This window comes from Carcharhinus amblyrhynchos, chromosome 32 (genome assembly GCF_965287045.1).
Source record: "Carcharhinus amblyrhynchos chromosome 32, sCarAmb.v2.hapA, whole genome shotgun sequence".
In the NCBI taxonomy this organism is placed as follows: Eukaryota; Metazoa; Chordata; class Chondrichthyes; order Carcharhiniformes; family Carcharhinidae; genus Carcharhinus; species Carcharhinus amblyrhynchos.
The window spans coordinates 8,767,405-8,785,330 of record NC_137355.1 but is presented as its reverse complement, the minus strand read 5'-3'; the positions used below and the strand labels follow the sequence as shown (position 1 = coordinate 8,785,330).

The 17,926-nt window shown below is 41.8% G+C and overlaps 1 protein-coding gene across 2 annotated transcripts in view; it reads left to right on the top strand.

Moving 5' to 3' along the window:
* The window catches only part of LOC145360729 (fibrillin-1-like), a 407,592-nt gene that overhangs the window by 319,741 nt on the left and 69,925 nt on the right, over positions 1–17,926 (top strand). For both annotated transcript variants that reach the window (XM_080216108.1, XM_080216109.1), the window contains exons 40-42: positions 4,626–4,751; positions 4,867–5,025; positions 5,135–5,203. In XM_080216108.1, the coding sequence (XP_080072234.1) occupies positions 4,626–4,751; positions 4,867–5,025; positions 5,135–5,203 (354 nt within the window). The remainder of the gene's footprint in view (positions 1–4,625; positions 4,752–4,866; positions 5,026–5,134; positions 5,204–17,926) is intronic.

Below are 17,926 nucleotides of genomic sequence, written 5' to 3'. Positions count from 1 at the left end.
ATTGCTATTGGCGTAATAGTAATTATCAGTGATTGGCCAGAAACTTGTGGACCATCATATTGAGGAAAGCTCACAAATTTCCAATTTCCAGACATCACACAGGCAGTGTATTCCTAGTCCCCATATGAAATAGATGAGGAAACAGTGCCATAGTGGGCTAGTAATCCAGAGGCGCACGCTAACAGAAAAGTAGGTTCAAATCCTACCAGCTGGTTGAATTTAAATTTAATTAATAAATCTGGAATTGAAAGCTAGTTTCAATGATGGCGATTATGAAACTATTATTGATTGTCGTAAAAACTCAGCTGGTTTATTAATGCTCTTTAGAAAAGGAAATTAGCCATCCTTATTTAGTCTGGCCGACATGTGATCCAGATCTATAGAATCGTAACTGATTTTTAACTATCCTCAGAAATGGCCTTGCAACCTACTCAGTTCAAGGGCAGTTAGGAGTCAGCAACAAATGCTAGACTTGCCAGCAACACCGACATTCCATGAAAGAATTAAAAATAACACAACAAATCTGTACTTTAAAGGGATCATAAACAAAACTTATTCTGACAACAAACATAGTTTACAACAAATACAATGCTGTCATGCCTGTGCATTGCCTCCTTGTTCATCCAACTTAATAGCTATAGTTGCTCCAAAAAGTTACTGCTACTTTATCAACACCTTTTCCACTGACCAGCAACATGACAAGCATCTGGCATACTGCAGACAGTTGGATTTCCTAAAGCATTTGAATTGGTTGATGGACATGTGTGCATTAGCCATAATGCAATGGGTCATGTAAATAGTTCAAGGTTCTACCAAAAATATATGTACATATCGTGCAGTCATATGGCTGCTTTCAGGAAGAAACACATATCAGCCCATGCAATGCATATTTGGGGATATACAAAGAAGAACAAAGAACAAAATCAGCCCGGGAAACAGGCCTTTCGGCCCAACGAGCCCGCGCCGCCATCTCAACACCACCAGTCCACCTCTCCACCCATGACCCCATCCAATGTTTTACGGCCATCCAGATTGAGGGAAACTGATTTAGGGACAATTTATTCCTGCCAGTCAGCCTAACAGCACATCTTTGGGTTATGGGAGGAAACCGGAGCACCCGGAGAAAACCCACGCAAGCACGGGGAGAATGCGCAAACTCCCACAGACACCGGCCCAAATCCATGTGTCTGCACAGCAATCAGCGATAGTCACTGAGCTGTCGTCTTGCCCAGTATCTTGTCCAGTTTAGGCACACACTAACGACATGAAGCACTAGGCCAATCTCAAACAACCAAGAGCATCCCGAGTACGACCCATCGCCCTTATGCCCCTTGTTGGACACGAGGTGGACCGACTTAAAACCTGTGAATGAAAAAAAAACATTATTATCATACTATACCCATTTACATTACCAGAGACGCCCCAATGCTAATGACCCTTATTTAAAAGGTTCTCCTATATCCACCCATCTCCAACTCAGTCATGTGCCTGTCTAAGTTACTCTTAAAGGACTCTAGCATGTTTGCCTCCGCCACCTTACTTGGCAGAGCATTCCATACCCCCACTACCCTCTGTGTGAAAAACCTCCCTCTAATATCTGTGTTGTACCGCTCCCTCCTCACCTTAAGTCCATGGCCCCTTGTCCTACGTGTCTCTATTATAGGAAATAGCTTACCTCTGTTTACTCTATCTATACCCTTCATAATCTTATATACCTCTATTAGATCCCCCCTCAGTCGACGTCTTTCAAGGGAAAAGAGCCCCAATTTCTTCAATCTTTCCTCATACCCCAGTCCTTCCATACCAGGCAACATCCTGGTAAACCTCCTCTGCACTCTCTCCAGAGTCTCCACATCCTTCCAGTAGTAAGGCGACCAGAACTGTACGCAGTACTCCAAATGCGGCTGAACCAACGTTCTGTATAACTGCAACATTAGACTCCAGCTCTTATACTCTATACCCCTTCCTATAAAGGCTAACATACCATAGGCTTTCTTCACCACACTCTCCACTTGCACTGCCACCTTCAAAGACTTGTGCTCTTGCACCCCCAGGTCTCGCTGCGACTCTATACTCCTTACGGGCTTACCCTTTATCATATAACTTCCCCCTACATTATTCCGGCCAAAATGCATCACCTCACATTTATCTGGATTAAACTCCATTTGCCACGTATCTGCCCAATCAACCAGCCTATCAATATCCTGGTGTATTGCCAGACACTGCTCCTCACTGCCTGCCAATCCAGCCATCTTGGTGTCATCAGCAAATTTGCTGATCACACCACGTACTCCCTCTTCCAAATCATTTATATACACTACAAAGAGAAGAGGTCCCAGTACCGAGCCCTGCGGCACACCACTAGTGACAGACCTCCAGCTAGACCCTCCACAACTACTCTCTGACTCCTCTTTGCAAGCCAGTTCTCTACCCATCTAGGTACCTGACCACATAGCCCATGAGCTTTAATCTTCTGTACCAACCTACCATGAGGGACTTTGTCAAACGCCTTACTGAAATCCATATAGACGACATCAACGGCTTGTCCTTCATCAACCATTTTTGTCACCTCCTCAAAGAATTCTACCAGATTCATAAGGCAAGACTTCCCCTTGACAAAGCCATGCTGCGTATCCTTAATCAGATCGCAACGCTCCAAGTGCGCATACATCCTATCCCTAAGAATCCTCTCCATCAACTTACCTATCACTGACGTTAAGCTCACCAGCCTATAGCTACCCGGGCTATCCCTCCTACCCTTTTTAAACAACGGTACCACGTTCACTATCCTCCAGTCCTCTGGGACCTCACCTGTGTCCAAAGAAGAGACAAATATCTGGCAACTGGAAGGATGGCTTCTCAAGGATCAAGTTGTTAGGGTTGTTGGGGGCAAACAATAGCAACAAAGCTATTCTTAACCCTCGTCCCCACCATGTGAGCAGACTGAGATTTTTTTGAGTTTTAAAAATGGTCTTTCAAGCTATAGCAAGAAAATTAGTCATCTAGCATGTGGCTTGTCAGCTTCCAGAACAAAGGAATACAACTGCAGTTATACCTTAGGTTCCGTTACAAATGTTTTACATGTACTAATCAAGAACTAACATTTAAATTTATTATTATTTATAACCTATTACGATCATATTCCTGCTTATGACACCGAACATACGTGATTTCCAGTTATTGTATCAGTACACTTGCTTAATTACAATATCCAAGTGCTAATAAGGCATGTCTACATAATGTACTATCCAATTGTTAATGAAGCAGGCACTCAAATTCCTTGACTTGCTGTAACTGTTATCTGAATCAGTGGCTTGAAATTCCCTTTTGATTACCAAAATTACTGTCTTTGTCCATTATTCTACTTTCACTGCTGCTTTACAGAAAGTTTTACAGCATGTATCTGATTTTTAACCCTTCCAAAGGCAACACTCTTCAGCCGTGGCTAATGACATTGTTGCAAAGATATGCTCATGATAGATGCACATCAGAATCAGATCGCAACGCTCCAAGTGCGCATACATCCTATCCCTAAGAATCCTCTCCATCAACTTACCTATCACTGACGTTAAGCTCACCGGCCTATAGTTACCCGGCTCTGAATCAGAGCCAGAACAGGAGTATACTGATTATGGTATTGTTAATTTTGGACACTATTGTAGCCAAGAATATTGCTGTGCTAGGCGTTTATCCAGATTATATTCAGCTAAATGCTTGACCTGCCCCTTTAGGGAAACCTTCTTTACACAATAACATAACTCACTTTCAGCAACATGCAAGAATCTTTCAGGAAATAAAATTGGATACTCTAAATCCACTGAGTGTAAGCTGCTCACACAGAGCTTCCTGTAATTGACACTAAACTATCAACCTTCCTTTGGAATCGGAAGAATTTAAACTGGCCCCACCGAAGTTAAAGTCAGAGCAGTACAAGGTTTATTCTGTATTTGGTCATGCCATATCTAATTTGAAAACTGATGTTGAAACTGGAGCAAAATCTTTCAACATGAGTTGTACAGTGCATGCTGCCGAAATTTAACCTACCCATTGAAGTCAAGATGGGTAAACTACTACCTTGCATTGTATGCCCCTTCCTTGCGTATCCAGGATTGAGGAAGTGCTTTATTTCCAACAATGTTGTTCCTCAATTTGATAATTGCAAATTTTAATTTGCTGATCTTGTTTCAGTAGAAAATCTTATAATTGCCTGACATCTTGCTACCAGCAGGGAGTCCCACCAGTAACATGTCAGAAATTTGGATATGCATTATTGATAAAGATTCATTGTTATCATGCCCAAATTTTCAATATGAACTAATAACTGGTGAGGATCCTTGTATAGAAATGACAAATTGTGTCTTAGCTTGTCTTCAACATAGTTCATTCTTTGAACAGGTTAGACTCAGAAGTGTGAACAATCCATCCCAATGTGTAACAATTCATTTGCATTAATCTAGGTATTTGCATTCCACTGGCATTTATAGAAATTAGTTGTCGTAATGTTAAATATCACAAAATTCTAAAAATGAGAAAAATGTTTCTATTGATTTCAATTTGCTTTATTTTTCAAATTAAAAAAAGACTTATAGTTATCCTCCAAAACTTGTTTATCTGCTTTGTTCTAGATCTTAATGAGTGCAGTACTTCACCTGGCATTTGCGGTCCTGGTACTTGTTTCAACACGGTAGGCAATTATACCTGCATCTGTCCACCAGATTACATGCAGGTTAATGGTGGAAACAACTGTATGGGTAAGTATTCATTGACCTGTTGGGAGGGTATTAAGCTGTAAACATTTTTTCGATCAACTGAGTTTAGTTGTAATCTTTCAACTTAGTGACAGATTTTTACCCTTTTAATCTACAGACAATAGGAAGAGCTTCTGCTTCAAATATTTTGACACTGAAAATGGCACATGTGATGGCGAGTTGGCCTTTAATATGACAAAGAAGTTGTGCTGCTGTTCATACATGATTGGGAAAGCTTGGAACAGGCCATGTGAACAGTGTCCTCTTCCTGTCACAGGTATGTTTGTATGTATCAAGTATAAGACATTTACAGCTAGATGATTAACAAGCTAGAATGCATGATGAGTATAGTATTTTGACAATATCTATGCTGAATCATGTTTCAGATGAATTTCTGTTTCTATGCGGGAGTAGGACCCCTGGCTACATTATTGACATAAGCGGACAGCCAGTTGGTAAGAGATTTTTTTAGTTATTTGTAGAATAAGTTTTTTGATATATGCTCTTAAGTAATAACTTTAAATTTAAAGTGTGTTACATTTATTAAAATATGATTACTTCAGCGTTGTAACTGCATTTAATGAAATCATTGATCAAGCATTCCCTGGCATTGTCATGCACATTTTTATTATTGCCTGTTAATTTTAATCAGATTCAGATCTGTATTATCGACATGTTTTTAATGTTGTAAGACTTAATCATGTTAACAGTTAGTTTAAAATTCAGAGGAAGTTCATAATAAGTTACACTGAAAGACTTAATTGGTTAATGTATCAGTGACAAAATAAACATGGTAAAATTTCTTATGTTCAGACTCCAAGGGCAGGAAGCAAATGGGTGATCACCAGGCAGAGAAAGAGGACTGGGCAAGCAGTGCTAGAATCCCCTGTGGATATTCCTCTGCAAAACAAATTACCTTTTTGGATATTGTTGAGGGAAATGGTCTCTCGGGGAATAACAACAGCAGCCAAATTTGTAGCACCATGGTTGGCTCTGTTGCACAAGGAGCAAAAGATGTTGAAATATAATAGCCATTGAAGATTCAATTGTGAGGGGAATAGATAGACATTTCTGGGCCAAGACATTGAGGAACCAACACAGAAACAGGCCATCTTAGATTGGGTATTATGCAATGAGAAAGGATTCATTGGTAATCCAGTGAGAGAACCCTTGGGGTTGAGTGAACATAACATGATAAAATTCTTTATCAAGGTGGATAGTAAGGTAGTTGATTCTGAGACCAGGGTACTGACTCTCAGTAAAGGTAACTATGATGGTATGAGGCATGAGTTGGCACTGATGAACTGGAAAGCAACACTGAAAGGAAGGATAGTGGACATGGAATGGCAGGCATTCAAGGACCGATTAGATGAACTCCAAAATTGTTTATTCCTATTTGATGCAAGAATAGAAAGGAAACCAAACCATGGTTTACAAGAGAAATTAGAGGTAGAATAACATTAAAGAAGAAGCATACAAATTGGCAAGAGAAAGCAATGGGCCTGAAGATTGGGAACATTCAGCAAAGGCAGATCAAGGGATTGATTAAGAAGGGGAAAATAGAATATGAAAGTAAGCTAGCAGGGAACATAAAAACTGACTAAATATTTTTCTCGGTATATAATGAGAAAAGGATTGACAAAAACGGATGTAGGCCCCTTACAGTCAGAAATGGGGAAATTCACTGAGAACACAGAAATGACTGAGGAACTAAATTCTGTCTTCACAAAGGAGTAAAAAGTCTGACAACACCAGGTTTAAGTCCAACCGATTTATTTGATAGTAAACTCACTAGCTTTCGAGGGGTTTCCCTCTTCTTCAGGTGAATGGAGAGTTCTGGCCTCAGACAGAGCATATAAAGCACAGACAGTTTACAGATTACTGATTAGAATGCGAATCTTTACACCTAACCTGCTGTTCAAGTCCTAAAGTGGCCAACAGTGTGAGTGGAAGGAGCACTGATCACAGGTTAAAGAGATGTGTATTGTCTCCAGACAGTACAGTAAGTGAGGTTTTGCAAACCCAGGCAAGTCACGGGGGTTACAGATAGTGCGACATGAACCCAAGATCCCTGTTGAGACCGTTCTCGTGTGCAGATTCTGTCTGTGCTTTATACGCTCTGTCTGAGGCCAGAACTCTCCATTCACCTGAAGAAGAGGGAAACCCCTCAAAAGCTAGTGAATTTACTATCAAATAAATCGGTTGGACTTAAACCTGGTGTTGTCAGACTTTTTACTGTGTTTACCCCAATCCAACGCCGGCATATCCACATTTTCACAAAGGAGGACATGAATAATGTACCAGAAGTTCTAAGAAACACAAGTTCTAACGAGGAGCTGAAGGAAATCAGCAGAGAAATAGTTTTGAGGAAATTAATGGGATTGAAGGCAGTTAAATCTCCAGGGTTTGATAATCTGCACCCCAGACACTTGAGGTAATGGTCCTAGAAATAATAGATCTATTGGTGGTCATTTTCCAAAATTCTTTGGACTCTGGAACAATTCCTACAGATTGGAGAGTAACTAATGTCAGTAACTAATAATTAGGAAATTGCAAAGCATCTTGAAGGGAATTGCTTGATAGAGCAGACGCAGCACGGTTTCATTAAAGGGAAGTCGTGTCTGACAAATTTACTGGAGTTCTATGAGGATGTGTCTAGGGCGGTGGATAGAGGAGAGCCGGTGGATGTGGTCTTTCTAGATTTTCAGAAGGCGTTTGACAAAGTGCCTCACAAGAGGTTATTGCAGAAGGTCGAGGGACATGGAGTTGGGGGTAGGGTGTTAGCGTGGATAGAGGATTGGTTGTCAAATAGGAGGCAGAGAGTGGGGGTCAACGGGTGCTATTCGGATTGGCAGATGGTGACTAGTGGAGTGCCCCAGGGGTCGGTGCTGGGACCTCAGCTTTTTACCATTTATATAGATGATCTGGAGGAGGGAACCGAGTGTAGAGTGTCGAAATTTGCTGATGACACCAAGGTTGGGGGAACAGCAAATTGTGCGGAGGGTGTGGAGAGTCTGCAGAAGGATCTAGATAGGCTGGGCGAATGGGCCAGGAAATGGCAAATGGAATTTAATGTTGGCAAGTGTGAGGTGGTCCACTTTGGTAGGAAAAATGGTAGGAAGGACTATTACTTACGAGGCGAAAAATTGCAGCAGGCGACGGTGCAGAGGGACCTCGGGGTCCTTGTGCATGAGTCGCAAAAACCCAGCTTGCAGGTGCAGCAGGTGGTCAGGAAGGCGAATGGGATGCTGGCCTTCATAGCGAGGGGGATTGAATATAAAAGTAGGGAGGTCTTGCTGCAGCTGTGTAGGGCATTGGTGAGGCTGCAACTGGAGTACTGTGTGCATTTTTGGGCACCGCACCTGCGCAAAGATATTTTGGCCTTGGAGGGAGTGCAGAGGAGGTTTACTAGGCTGATACCGGAGTTGAGGGGGTTGAGCTATGAGGAGAGGCTGAATAAACTGGGCTTGTACTCGTTAGAGTTTAGAAGAATGAGAGGAGATCTCATTGAGACGTATAAGATGATGAATGGGATGGATAGGATAGAGGCGGAAAGACTCTTCCCGCTCAAAAAAGACAATAGGACTAGGGGGCACAGCCTCAAGATAAAAGGGGGGCGGTTTAGAACGGAGTTGAGGAGGAACTTCTTCACTCAAAGGGTGGTGAATCTCTGGAATTCTCTGCCCGTTGAAGTGGTGGAGGCTGCCTCGCTAAATATTTTTAAGACGCGGGTTGATGGGTTTTTGATAGGAGAGGGGATTAAGGGTTATGGGGAGAGGGTGGGAAAGTGGAACTGAGCAGCAACAGATCAGCCATGATCTTATTGAATGGCGGGGCAGGCTCGAAGGGCTGGATGGCCTACTCCTGCTCCTATTTCTTATGTTCTTAATGTAACCCTGCAATTCAAAAAGGGAGGCAGAGACAAAACAGGGAACTATAGACCAGTGAGTGAGCTTAACATTGGTAATAGAGAAATTGCTAGAATCCATCATCAAAAATTTCATGGCAGAGCATTTGGAAAGCAATGCTATAATCAGCCAAAGTCAGCATGGATTTATGATCATACTTAATAAATCTACTGGAATTCTTTGAAGATGTAACTAATAGAGTTGACCAGGGAAACTATGAATATGGTTTATATTGGAATTTCAGAAGTCTTTGACAAGGTTTCAAATAGCAGATTATTATGTAAAGTTAAAGCGCATGGGATTGAAGGTCGTGTCTTGAGGTGGATAGAAAGCTGGTTAGCAGACAGGAAGCAAAGAGTTGGAATAAATGGATCATTTTCTTATTGGCAGGAAATGAGTGGTGGGGTACCACAGGGATCTGTGCTAGGACCCTTACTGTTCACACTATATATTAGTAATATGGATGAGTTGAATTAAATGTAGTATCTCCAAATTTGCAGATGATACAGAGTTGGATGGGAGGACCTTGCAGAGATGTTTCGGTGTGATTTAGGCAGGTTAAGTGATGGACATCTGCATGACAGATGCAGTATAATGGTTGTTCACTTTGGTAGCAAAAATAGGGAGACAGATTATCATTTAAATGGGTGTAAATTGAGAGAAGATGGATACTCAGCAAGACCTTGATGTCCCTGTGCATCAGTCACTGAAAGTAAGTGTGCAGGTACAGCAGGCAGTAAAGAAGGCAATTAGCATGTTGGCTTTCATAGCAAGAGGATTTGAGCATAGGATAGGGATGTTTTACTCCATAGGGCATTGGTGAGGCTGCACCTGGAGTATTGTGCAGGTTTGTGTCTTTGTCTAAAGATGTTTTTGCTATGAGGGAGTGCAGCAAAGGTTTAGGTTCCTGAAAAGGCAGGAGAGAGTAAGTCCATTTTATATTCATTGGCGTTTAGAAGAATAAAGGAGGATCCCAAAGAACCTTATAAAATTCTAACAGAATTAGTCAGGGTAGATTCAGAAGGGGCTTTTAAAATGTTGGGGGAGTTCAGAACTAGGGGTCATAGTTTGGTGATACGGGATAAACCTTTTAGGACTGAGGTGAGGAGAAATTTCTTCACCCAGAGTGTGGTGAATCTGTGGAATTCACTACCGCAGAAGATATATGAGGCCCAAAACATTTCAAGAAGGAATTAAATGTAGCTGTTGGGGCTTAAGAGATCAAGGGATATTGGGGGAAGAGGGATTAAGGTACTGAATTTGATGATCAGCCACAATCAAAATGAATGGCGGAGCAGGCTCAAAGGGCTGAATGGCCTAACCCTGCATTTGTTTTCTATATATGTTTCTATGTATTTCATATGCACTTAATCTCAGTATTCTTGAGTTAAGCAAAGACAGTTGGTTGGTTTCTTCATCCTGGGGTTGTTGACTTGCAACCATTTATGGAATATTACATATTCCATGTGGTGTGTAAAAATGGGTTCTGGCCAAAGCCTTTATTTTACCAAAGGTGACCTCATATGAGTGGCAAGCCACAGAACACAAAAGCATATGTCCAAACATCCCCCTTTACATAAATAGGAAAAAACAAAATTCATGCACTGCCATTTGTAGTTACAAGTTACCACATCTGTGGTCTATAAAGTCATCACACAAAAACTGTTTATTTTTTCTAGCTTTTGGGATTTCATGAGTCATGAGTGCCTTTTTAATTTTCTTACAAGCTCTGTACTGGCTGATGCAGTCCTTAATCTCATTGCCCATGCTTGGCCATTAGATCTCTTCTGTTGCTTTCATTAAACTAGACTCAATTCCTTGATAGCTTACATGGATAATCGCCAACATCTCTTTTCTCATCAAAATGGTGGAAATCCCAGAACTCCCTTCCTAATATTGTGGTGTTCCTACAACGGATGACTGCAACAGTTCAAGGATGTAGCACGTCACCACTTTCTCATGTGCAATTAAGGATGAACAATAAATGCTGACCTAGACAGTGATATCCATGAACGAATGAAAAACAAAGTCTGTTTAGGGATAATGTCTCTAGTTATAAGAACATAAGAAATAGGAGCAGGAGTAGGCCATCTAGCCCTTCGAGCCTGCCCCACCATTCAATAAGATCATGGCTGATCTGAAGTGGATCAGTTCCACTTTCCTGCTCGTTCCCCATAACCCTTAATTCCCTTGTCTATCAAAAACCTATCTGCCCGTGACTTAAATATATTTAGCGAGGTAGCCTCCACCACTTCAACAGGCAGAGAATTCCAGAGATTCACCACCCTTTGAGTGAAGAAGTTCATCCTCAACTCCGATCTTAACTGCCCCCCCCCCCCACCTTATCATGAGGCTGTACCCTCTAGTCCTGATATCCTTTCTAAGCGGGAAGAATCTCTCCACCTCTACCCTATCCATCCCCTTCGTTATCTTATACATCTCTATAAGATCCCCCCCATCTGTCTAAACTCCGAGTACAGACCCAGTCTATTTAGTCTCTCTTCATAGTCCAAGCCCCTCATCTCCAGTATCAGCCTAGTGAACCTCCTCTGCACTCCCTCCAAGGCCAATATATCCTTCCGCAAGTGCGGCGACCAAAACTGCACACAGTACTCCAGCTGCAGCCCTTTGCTTCTTTGACCACAACAGGTTTCTTTTATTTACCCTGTACAGTTGCAGCAAAACTTCCCTACTTTTATATTCTAATCCCCTCGCTATAAAGGCCAACATTCTATTTGCCTTCTTGATCACCTACTGCACCTGCAGACTGGGTTTTTGCAACTCATGCACAAGGACCCCCAGGTTCCTCTGCACCGTAACATGCTGCAGCTTTTCGCCTTTTAAATAATAATCCCTCCTACTATTATTTCTGCCAAAGTGGATAACCTCACACTTGCCAACATTATACTCCATCTGCCAGGTCCTCGCCCACCCGCTCAGCCTATCCAGATCCCTCTGTATACTTTCCACACCCTCCATGCAATTTGCTTTTCCACTCATCTTCGTGTCATCAGCAAATTTTGTTACCCTACACTCAACCCCCTCCTCCAGATCGTCTATATAAATGGTAAATAGCTGAGGCCCAGCACTTGCCCGGAATCCAGCGAATTTTGGTAAATAATTACTAAGGCATCCACTAGCACCTCTGCCATTTCTTTCAGAACCCTGGGATGCATTCCATCCGGTCCTGGGGACTTGCCCACCTTCAGTCCCGTTAGTCTATCAAGCACTACCTCTCTAGTGACAGTAATCGCATTCAGGCCCTCAAATCCTACCATCCTTCTATCTTTAAGCTCCAGCAAACTGTTCGTGTCCTCCTCCATGAAGACCAAGGCAAAAAAACTTATTTAAAGCCTCAGCCGTTTCCTTATGTCCCACTGCTAAATCCCCCCTCTCATCCTCTAAGAGTCCAACATTCACTCTAGCCAGCATCCTCCTCTTTATATATTTGTAAAAACTTTTACTGTCCTTTTTTACATTTAGTGCTAGTTTAGCTTCACAGTCTATCTTTCCTTTCTTTATCACCACCTTAGTCATTCTTTGTTGATTTTTAAATTTTTCCCAATCGTCTAATTGCCCACTACTTTTAGCCACTCTGAACGCATCAGCTTTAAATTTAATACTCTTCTTTATTTCCTTAGATAACCATTTACTTGGTACAAGATGCCAACATGGGCAGTAACTTCATCGCTGTATGTCTGATACTGTCTTATAGCAACAAGTATATTTTGATGATTTCAAACCATTCTTTCATCACAATTTCCTGCAGCATTTGGAGAGTTGCATCTCATTGCATATTTTGCTTGCTCTGAGAAAAACATTTTGGATTCAGTATGTCTCTACACAATTTGATGACTTCCAGACCACTGTTGCTTCTCATTGAATCTAGAGCTCACACACTGTACTATGCTGTGACCAGGTGGGGAGGGGTTGAATGGCACCTTTCTTTGCCCTTTGCTTCTTTGACCACAACAGGTTTCTTTTATTTGAAAAAGATATACTTGCCAATTCAGTGAGTACTTAACTCTATGCATTCTGATCATAAAGAAACCAAGAAGACAAATTTTCTTGAGTTTAATAAAGAGTTAACTATATTATATTTAAACCGATCTAAGTAAAAAAAAATGCAACTTTTATGCAATCAAATGAATTATGAGCAGGAGTAGGCCATTCAGCCCCTCTTAAACCTGCACTACCATTCAGAAATATGGTAGCTGATTGTGGCCTCCGACCCACATTATGCCATCCCCAGTAAACTTTGTCTCCCCTCTTAGTCAAGAATCTGTCTTCCTCTGCCTTAAAAATATTCCTCCACTGCTCTCTGGGGAAGAGAATTCCAAAGATCCATTCAGAGAAAACAATTCTTCTCAAATTCCATCTTAAATGGGAGACCTTTTATTTTTAAATTGCGTCCCATAGTTGTAGCTTTTCCCACAGCACCCACTTTGTCAAGTCCCCTCAGGATATAATATCTTTCAGTACGATCACTTCTTAAGTTTCTAAACTCTACTGAAAACAGGCCTAGCTTGTTCAACCTTTCCTCATAAGATAACCTCGCCAGCCTGGGAGTCAGTCAAGGGAACTACCTCTAAAGTATTTGTACCCTTTTGTAATCCATTCCCTTTGCAAGAACATTTCACTTGCCTTTCTAATCACTTATTATACCTGGATACTAACTTTTCCTGATTTGTGAACCAGGACACTCAGATTCCTCTGTACCTCAGAGTTCTGCAATCTCATGCCATTTTAAAAAATGCTGCCTTTCTATTCTTCCTGCCAAGGTGGACAAGTTCACATTATACTCCATCTGCCCCTCACTTAACTTATCTATGTCCCCTTGCAGAATCCTTATGTCGTCTTCACAACTTACTTTACTACTATGTTTGTGTCATCAGGATATTTAACAACCATATATTTGGTTACTTCAACCAGTTATTGATATAAATTGTAAATAGTTGAGGTCTCAGCACTGATATATGGTATTCCATTCATCATGTCTTGCCAACCCATAAAAGGCCCATTTAGCTTCCAGTAGCTAACCAAATTTCTCTCCATATAAACATACCAATATCATGAGCTCTTATTTTGCCTAGTAACCTTTAATGTGGTACCTTTGTCAATTATCTAACTGGCCTGTAATTTCCTGTTTTATGTCTCTTCCTTTTCCTTTCTTGAATAGAGGAGTCACCTTCACTGTTTTCCAGTCTGATAGGACCTTTTCCAAATCTAAGGAATTTTGGAAAATTAAAACCAATGCATCTGCTATTCCAGAAGCCACTTTTAAGGCCATTGGATGATGTCCATCAGGACCTGTGGACTTGTCAGCTTTTAGTTCTAATAATTACCTCAGTACCTTTTCCCAGATAATAGTGAATCTTTTCCACCCTCCACAGATATTATTTGTATCATCTGCACAACCATTGAATTCCTACTCCTGGTTGCATAAAACCATTTTATCCCCCACACCCCTGCCATTATACTGTCTGACTATCATTACATTCCTATTAACTCTCCCCCTGCTTCTCCCTATTGAATGGTACAACATTCCATTCTCTCAGTTCCTTCCCCTTCATCACATTTGAATCAATGATGCCACCTTCCTGACATGATGTCCTTTTCCTGAGCCAAGGCTCCTCCTCTTCCCCTCCCCTCCCCACCCCACCCCACTCCACCTAACGACAGGGCCCTGAACTGTGCCCAACCCAACTCAGCATTCTGTTGGGACTGTTCCCTCTGTGACATCTTGGTCCTCTCCTCTGTCACCCCCAACTCCTCATCCCCTTCCCACTGCACCTTTCGAAGTGATCACAGAAGGCGAAGCACCTGCCCCTTTACCGCCTTCCTCGTCTTTACCCTAGACCCCAAAAGCTCTTTCAGGTGAAGCAGCTTGCATCTCCTTCAGTTTGGTCTACTATAATCACCATTCACGTTACAGTCTCCTCTATGTTGTAGAGACAAAACTCAGACTAGATGCCCACTTTGCAGAAGACTTTTGCCAAATCTCTCCTGAGTTCCCACCTGTCCCTGGCCTTCTATTTTGCTATGCTTGCTCCACCCCTCTTCAATAGTGTAAAATCTATCACATTTCTGCCTTCCTTCAGTTCTAAAGAAAAGTCATAGAGTTGAAACATTACCCCAGTTTCTTTGTGCACAATGCTGCCAGATCTGCTGAGTTGTGTTCCAGCATTTTCTGTTTTGATTCAAAACCATTATTTGGCGTATGGCAAGTCTTTGTGACAACTAGCATTGTTAATTTGCTTCAAAGGGAGTACAGCTCTCAACAGCATCAGCGCTGAGCATCTGCTTTGCTTGCTTGTATTTTACTTCCAAATTATACCTCTGCAAATGAAGTAACATCCTTTGCAAGTGTTTTGAAACAAAATATGGTTTGAGAAATCTGCTTACAAGTGGTTTGTGTTCATACTCTACCATCGCTTTCTTCTCCCAAAAAGTACTGATTAAAATGCCCACAAGCAAAAACAAAAACTCAGCATTCTTTCACGATCTGTGTGTAGCATCATTCAGTGTTTATTAACACTCCGGGTGCAAATGCAGCTGTTGTCTTGGCTGCATATGAGTTGCTCCAAATACTGTTTCTCCAGCATTGCAGTACCTCAGCACTGGCATTGTCATCACTAGTTATTTTAAGTGAGTGAAAGCTGCTTGTTCTATGCCCCAATACCACTGGACATCCTTTGCAAAGAGCTTGCATAGAGGCCCACACTCTGATAGCAAATTTAGAAAGAACAATGAACTTGATTTTAGTGATCTTCAGATTCATCTGTCGAGCTCTCTATCAGTCGCAGTAAATTCTGATCGTGGTCAATGATGGCTTCTTCAATCCTATTTTCACATTCATGTACTACCAGAACATCTGTGATTGCTTCCATTCCTGAAGGATAACATTGACTAAAGTATCTTTGAGGATACACCTCCAGAGCGGTAGAAATGCCCACAAGCAAAAACAAAAACTCAGCACTCTTTCACGATCTGTGTGTAGCATCGTTCAAGTGTTCATTAACACTCTGGATGCAAATGCAGCTGTTGCCTGAGATTGCACGATCATCTATATCTCCCAAATGCCACCTAGAGCATAGTCAGGAAACTGCTGCTTTCATCCAACTTTTCTTGCCACTGTCCATTCTTCACCTCTAGGGTGATAAAGTTGACAAATTTCACCAAGGATTTTTTCAATGATTGACATGGGTTGGTAAGACCTCTTCAAAGCTTTATTAAAGTATTTTAGATCTATGCACATGCACAGCTTTCCAGGTTTTATTCACTGCTGCTGTGCAGCTAATCCAGTATGTAAGTATTGTCACTTTCTTGATTACTTCCATCTTTTCAAGCTCCTTTATCTGTCTTTCAGGCTGGACTTTAGAACAGCTGGAACTCTCCTCAGGAAATGATGAGTTGTTTTCATACTCCCACCTAATTCAAAATGACGTTCACCAGAAAGTTCAAAACTTTTGAAAACATTATACTTTGTCAAGATCTGTTCAGCAGTCACCAAAAGAGAAAATGCTGGAAAATCTCAGCAGATCTGGCAGCATCTGTAAGGAGAGAAAACCTTTGACAAAGGGCCATCTGGACTTGAAAAGAGCTGGCATTTCAAGTCCAGATGGCCCTTTGTCAAAGCTTTTCTCTCCTTACAGATGCTGCCAGCCCTGTTGAGATTTCCCAGCATTTTCTCTTTTGGTTTCAGATTCCAGAATCTGCAGTAATTTACTTTTATCTGTTCAGCAGTCAGTGCCTTGATGCCATTCCAGAAAACTGCAAATTTCTTCTGGTATAAAGAGGGTTACCAGTCCAAGATCTTGTTTCAGCTGAGATGAGGCAATGTTGTTTATTTTCTACTATCTGGAACTGTAGATCATCTTTCTGCCTATTGCATTGGACTAACTTTAGTTTGTACTCTTGGGGTGTGCAACCTACCATCCTTGAGCATCAGCTTTTCCTTTGACAACTTCATTTTCAGGTTACCATCTTGAGCAATTTTACACAGGTCTGCAGAGCTAATGATGTTGCACATAGCACCACAATCCATCTGGCACTTCACATTAACTTGATGCTCTTCTTCTGCAATCATAAATCCAATAGCCACCAACCATTATTTACCTTAAAATTTAATGGTTTCAACCTGTTCTAAGATGTTGAATGATCTGTCAGAATCATTAACCAACTTCTGTCTAGCAACCTTTATAGTCTTGCTTTTCCTTCTGTTCAGCACTTATATGCAAGGTGATTCGGCTTCTTGCAGTTAGAGCACTGCTTTCTCCACACTGGACATGCTTTCTTTTCTTCTGTGTGATGTCCTCTGCAATATTTACATGCAATATTCTAGCCTTTACCTTTCTGTTGATCATTCTGTAGATAATTCTTCCTTTTCTCCATTTTTAGCGCTTAGCCTTTTAGCATCGTGCAAAGCCTTATTTGTTCTTCCATCAGTATTCTTCAACTGATAATTCATCTCCTCAGAGCTTCTACACATCTCTAGCTTTTTTAAGACTCAGTTTCTCTTCTCAGGAGGCGCGCTGTATCAGCATGTTGGGTGGAATTTCACAAGATTGATTCTAAATGTCCAACTAGTGTGAAAATAGGCGAGTTCCTGCTCCATTTTTTGGACAGGTTTTCATGCCCAATATTATGCACTCAATCGTTGAAAAAATGGTCCAGATTGTTTTTAGCTGCTGCAGGTAGTGGGTTGGTCTTAACTCGCCAGCTGATCCTCTAATTCTGCACATGCTCAATAGCAACTGCAAGGCCCTGTTTGTGCAGGCAGCCTCAAACAGCTTCCCTCCCCATCCCTTTGCAGGGGCCATGGCCGATCGCGAGCCCCGCAACATATGGACATCTAACCCTCACCGCCCAGACTAATCAGGGCTCCCCCTCCCCTGATCTGATCGCAACTGCAGAGTGGCAACAAGCACCTCCCACCATGATCTGATGCCATTGCTGAGTGCACAGCGAGCACCACCCCGCCATGCCCCGCACTCCCATAGGCCTGGCTGGGCATTGTCCAGGCTGACACTGCTCAAGGATTCGCCCACCCCCAATTGCCCTTGGCCTCTCCAGGTGGCCTGAATGGCCTGTGGCTCTACTGGTGAGGCCAACTGGACTGTTTCCCATTCATGGGGAGCAGGTGCTTTCCTTGCTGGAGAGAACCTTTCCCAGTGAGGCCATAAAGGCGAGCGAGCCCAGACAAATGAGCACTGGGCTCACTAAATACATTCAAATTAACATTTAAATAAATTTAAATAAATTATCCAG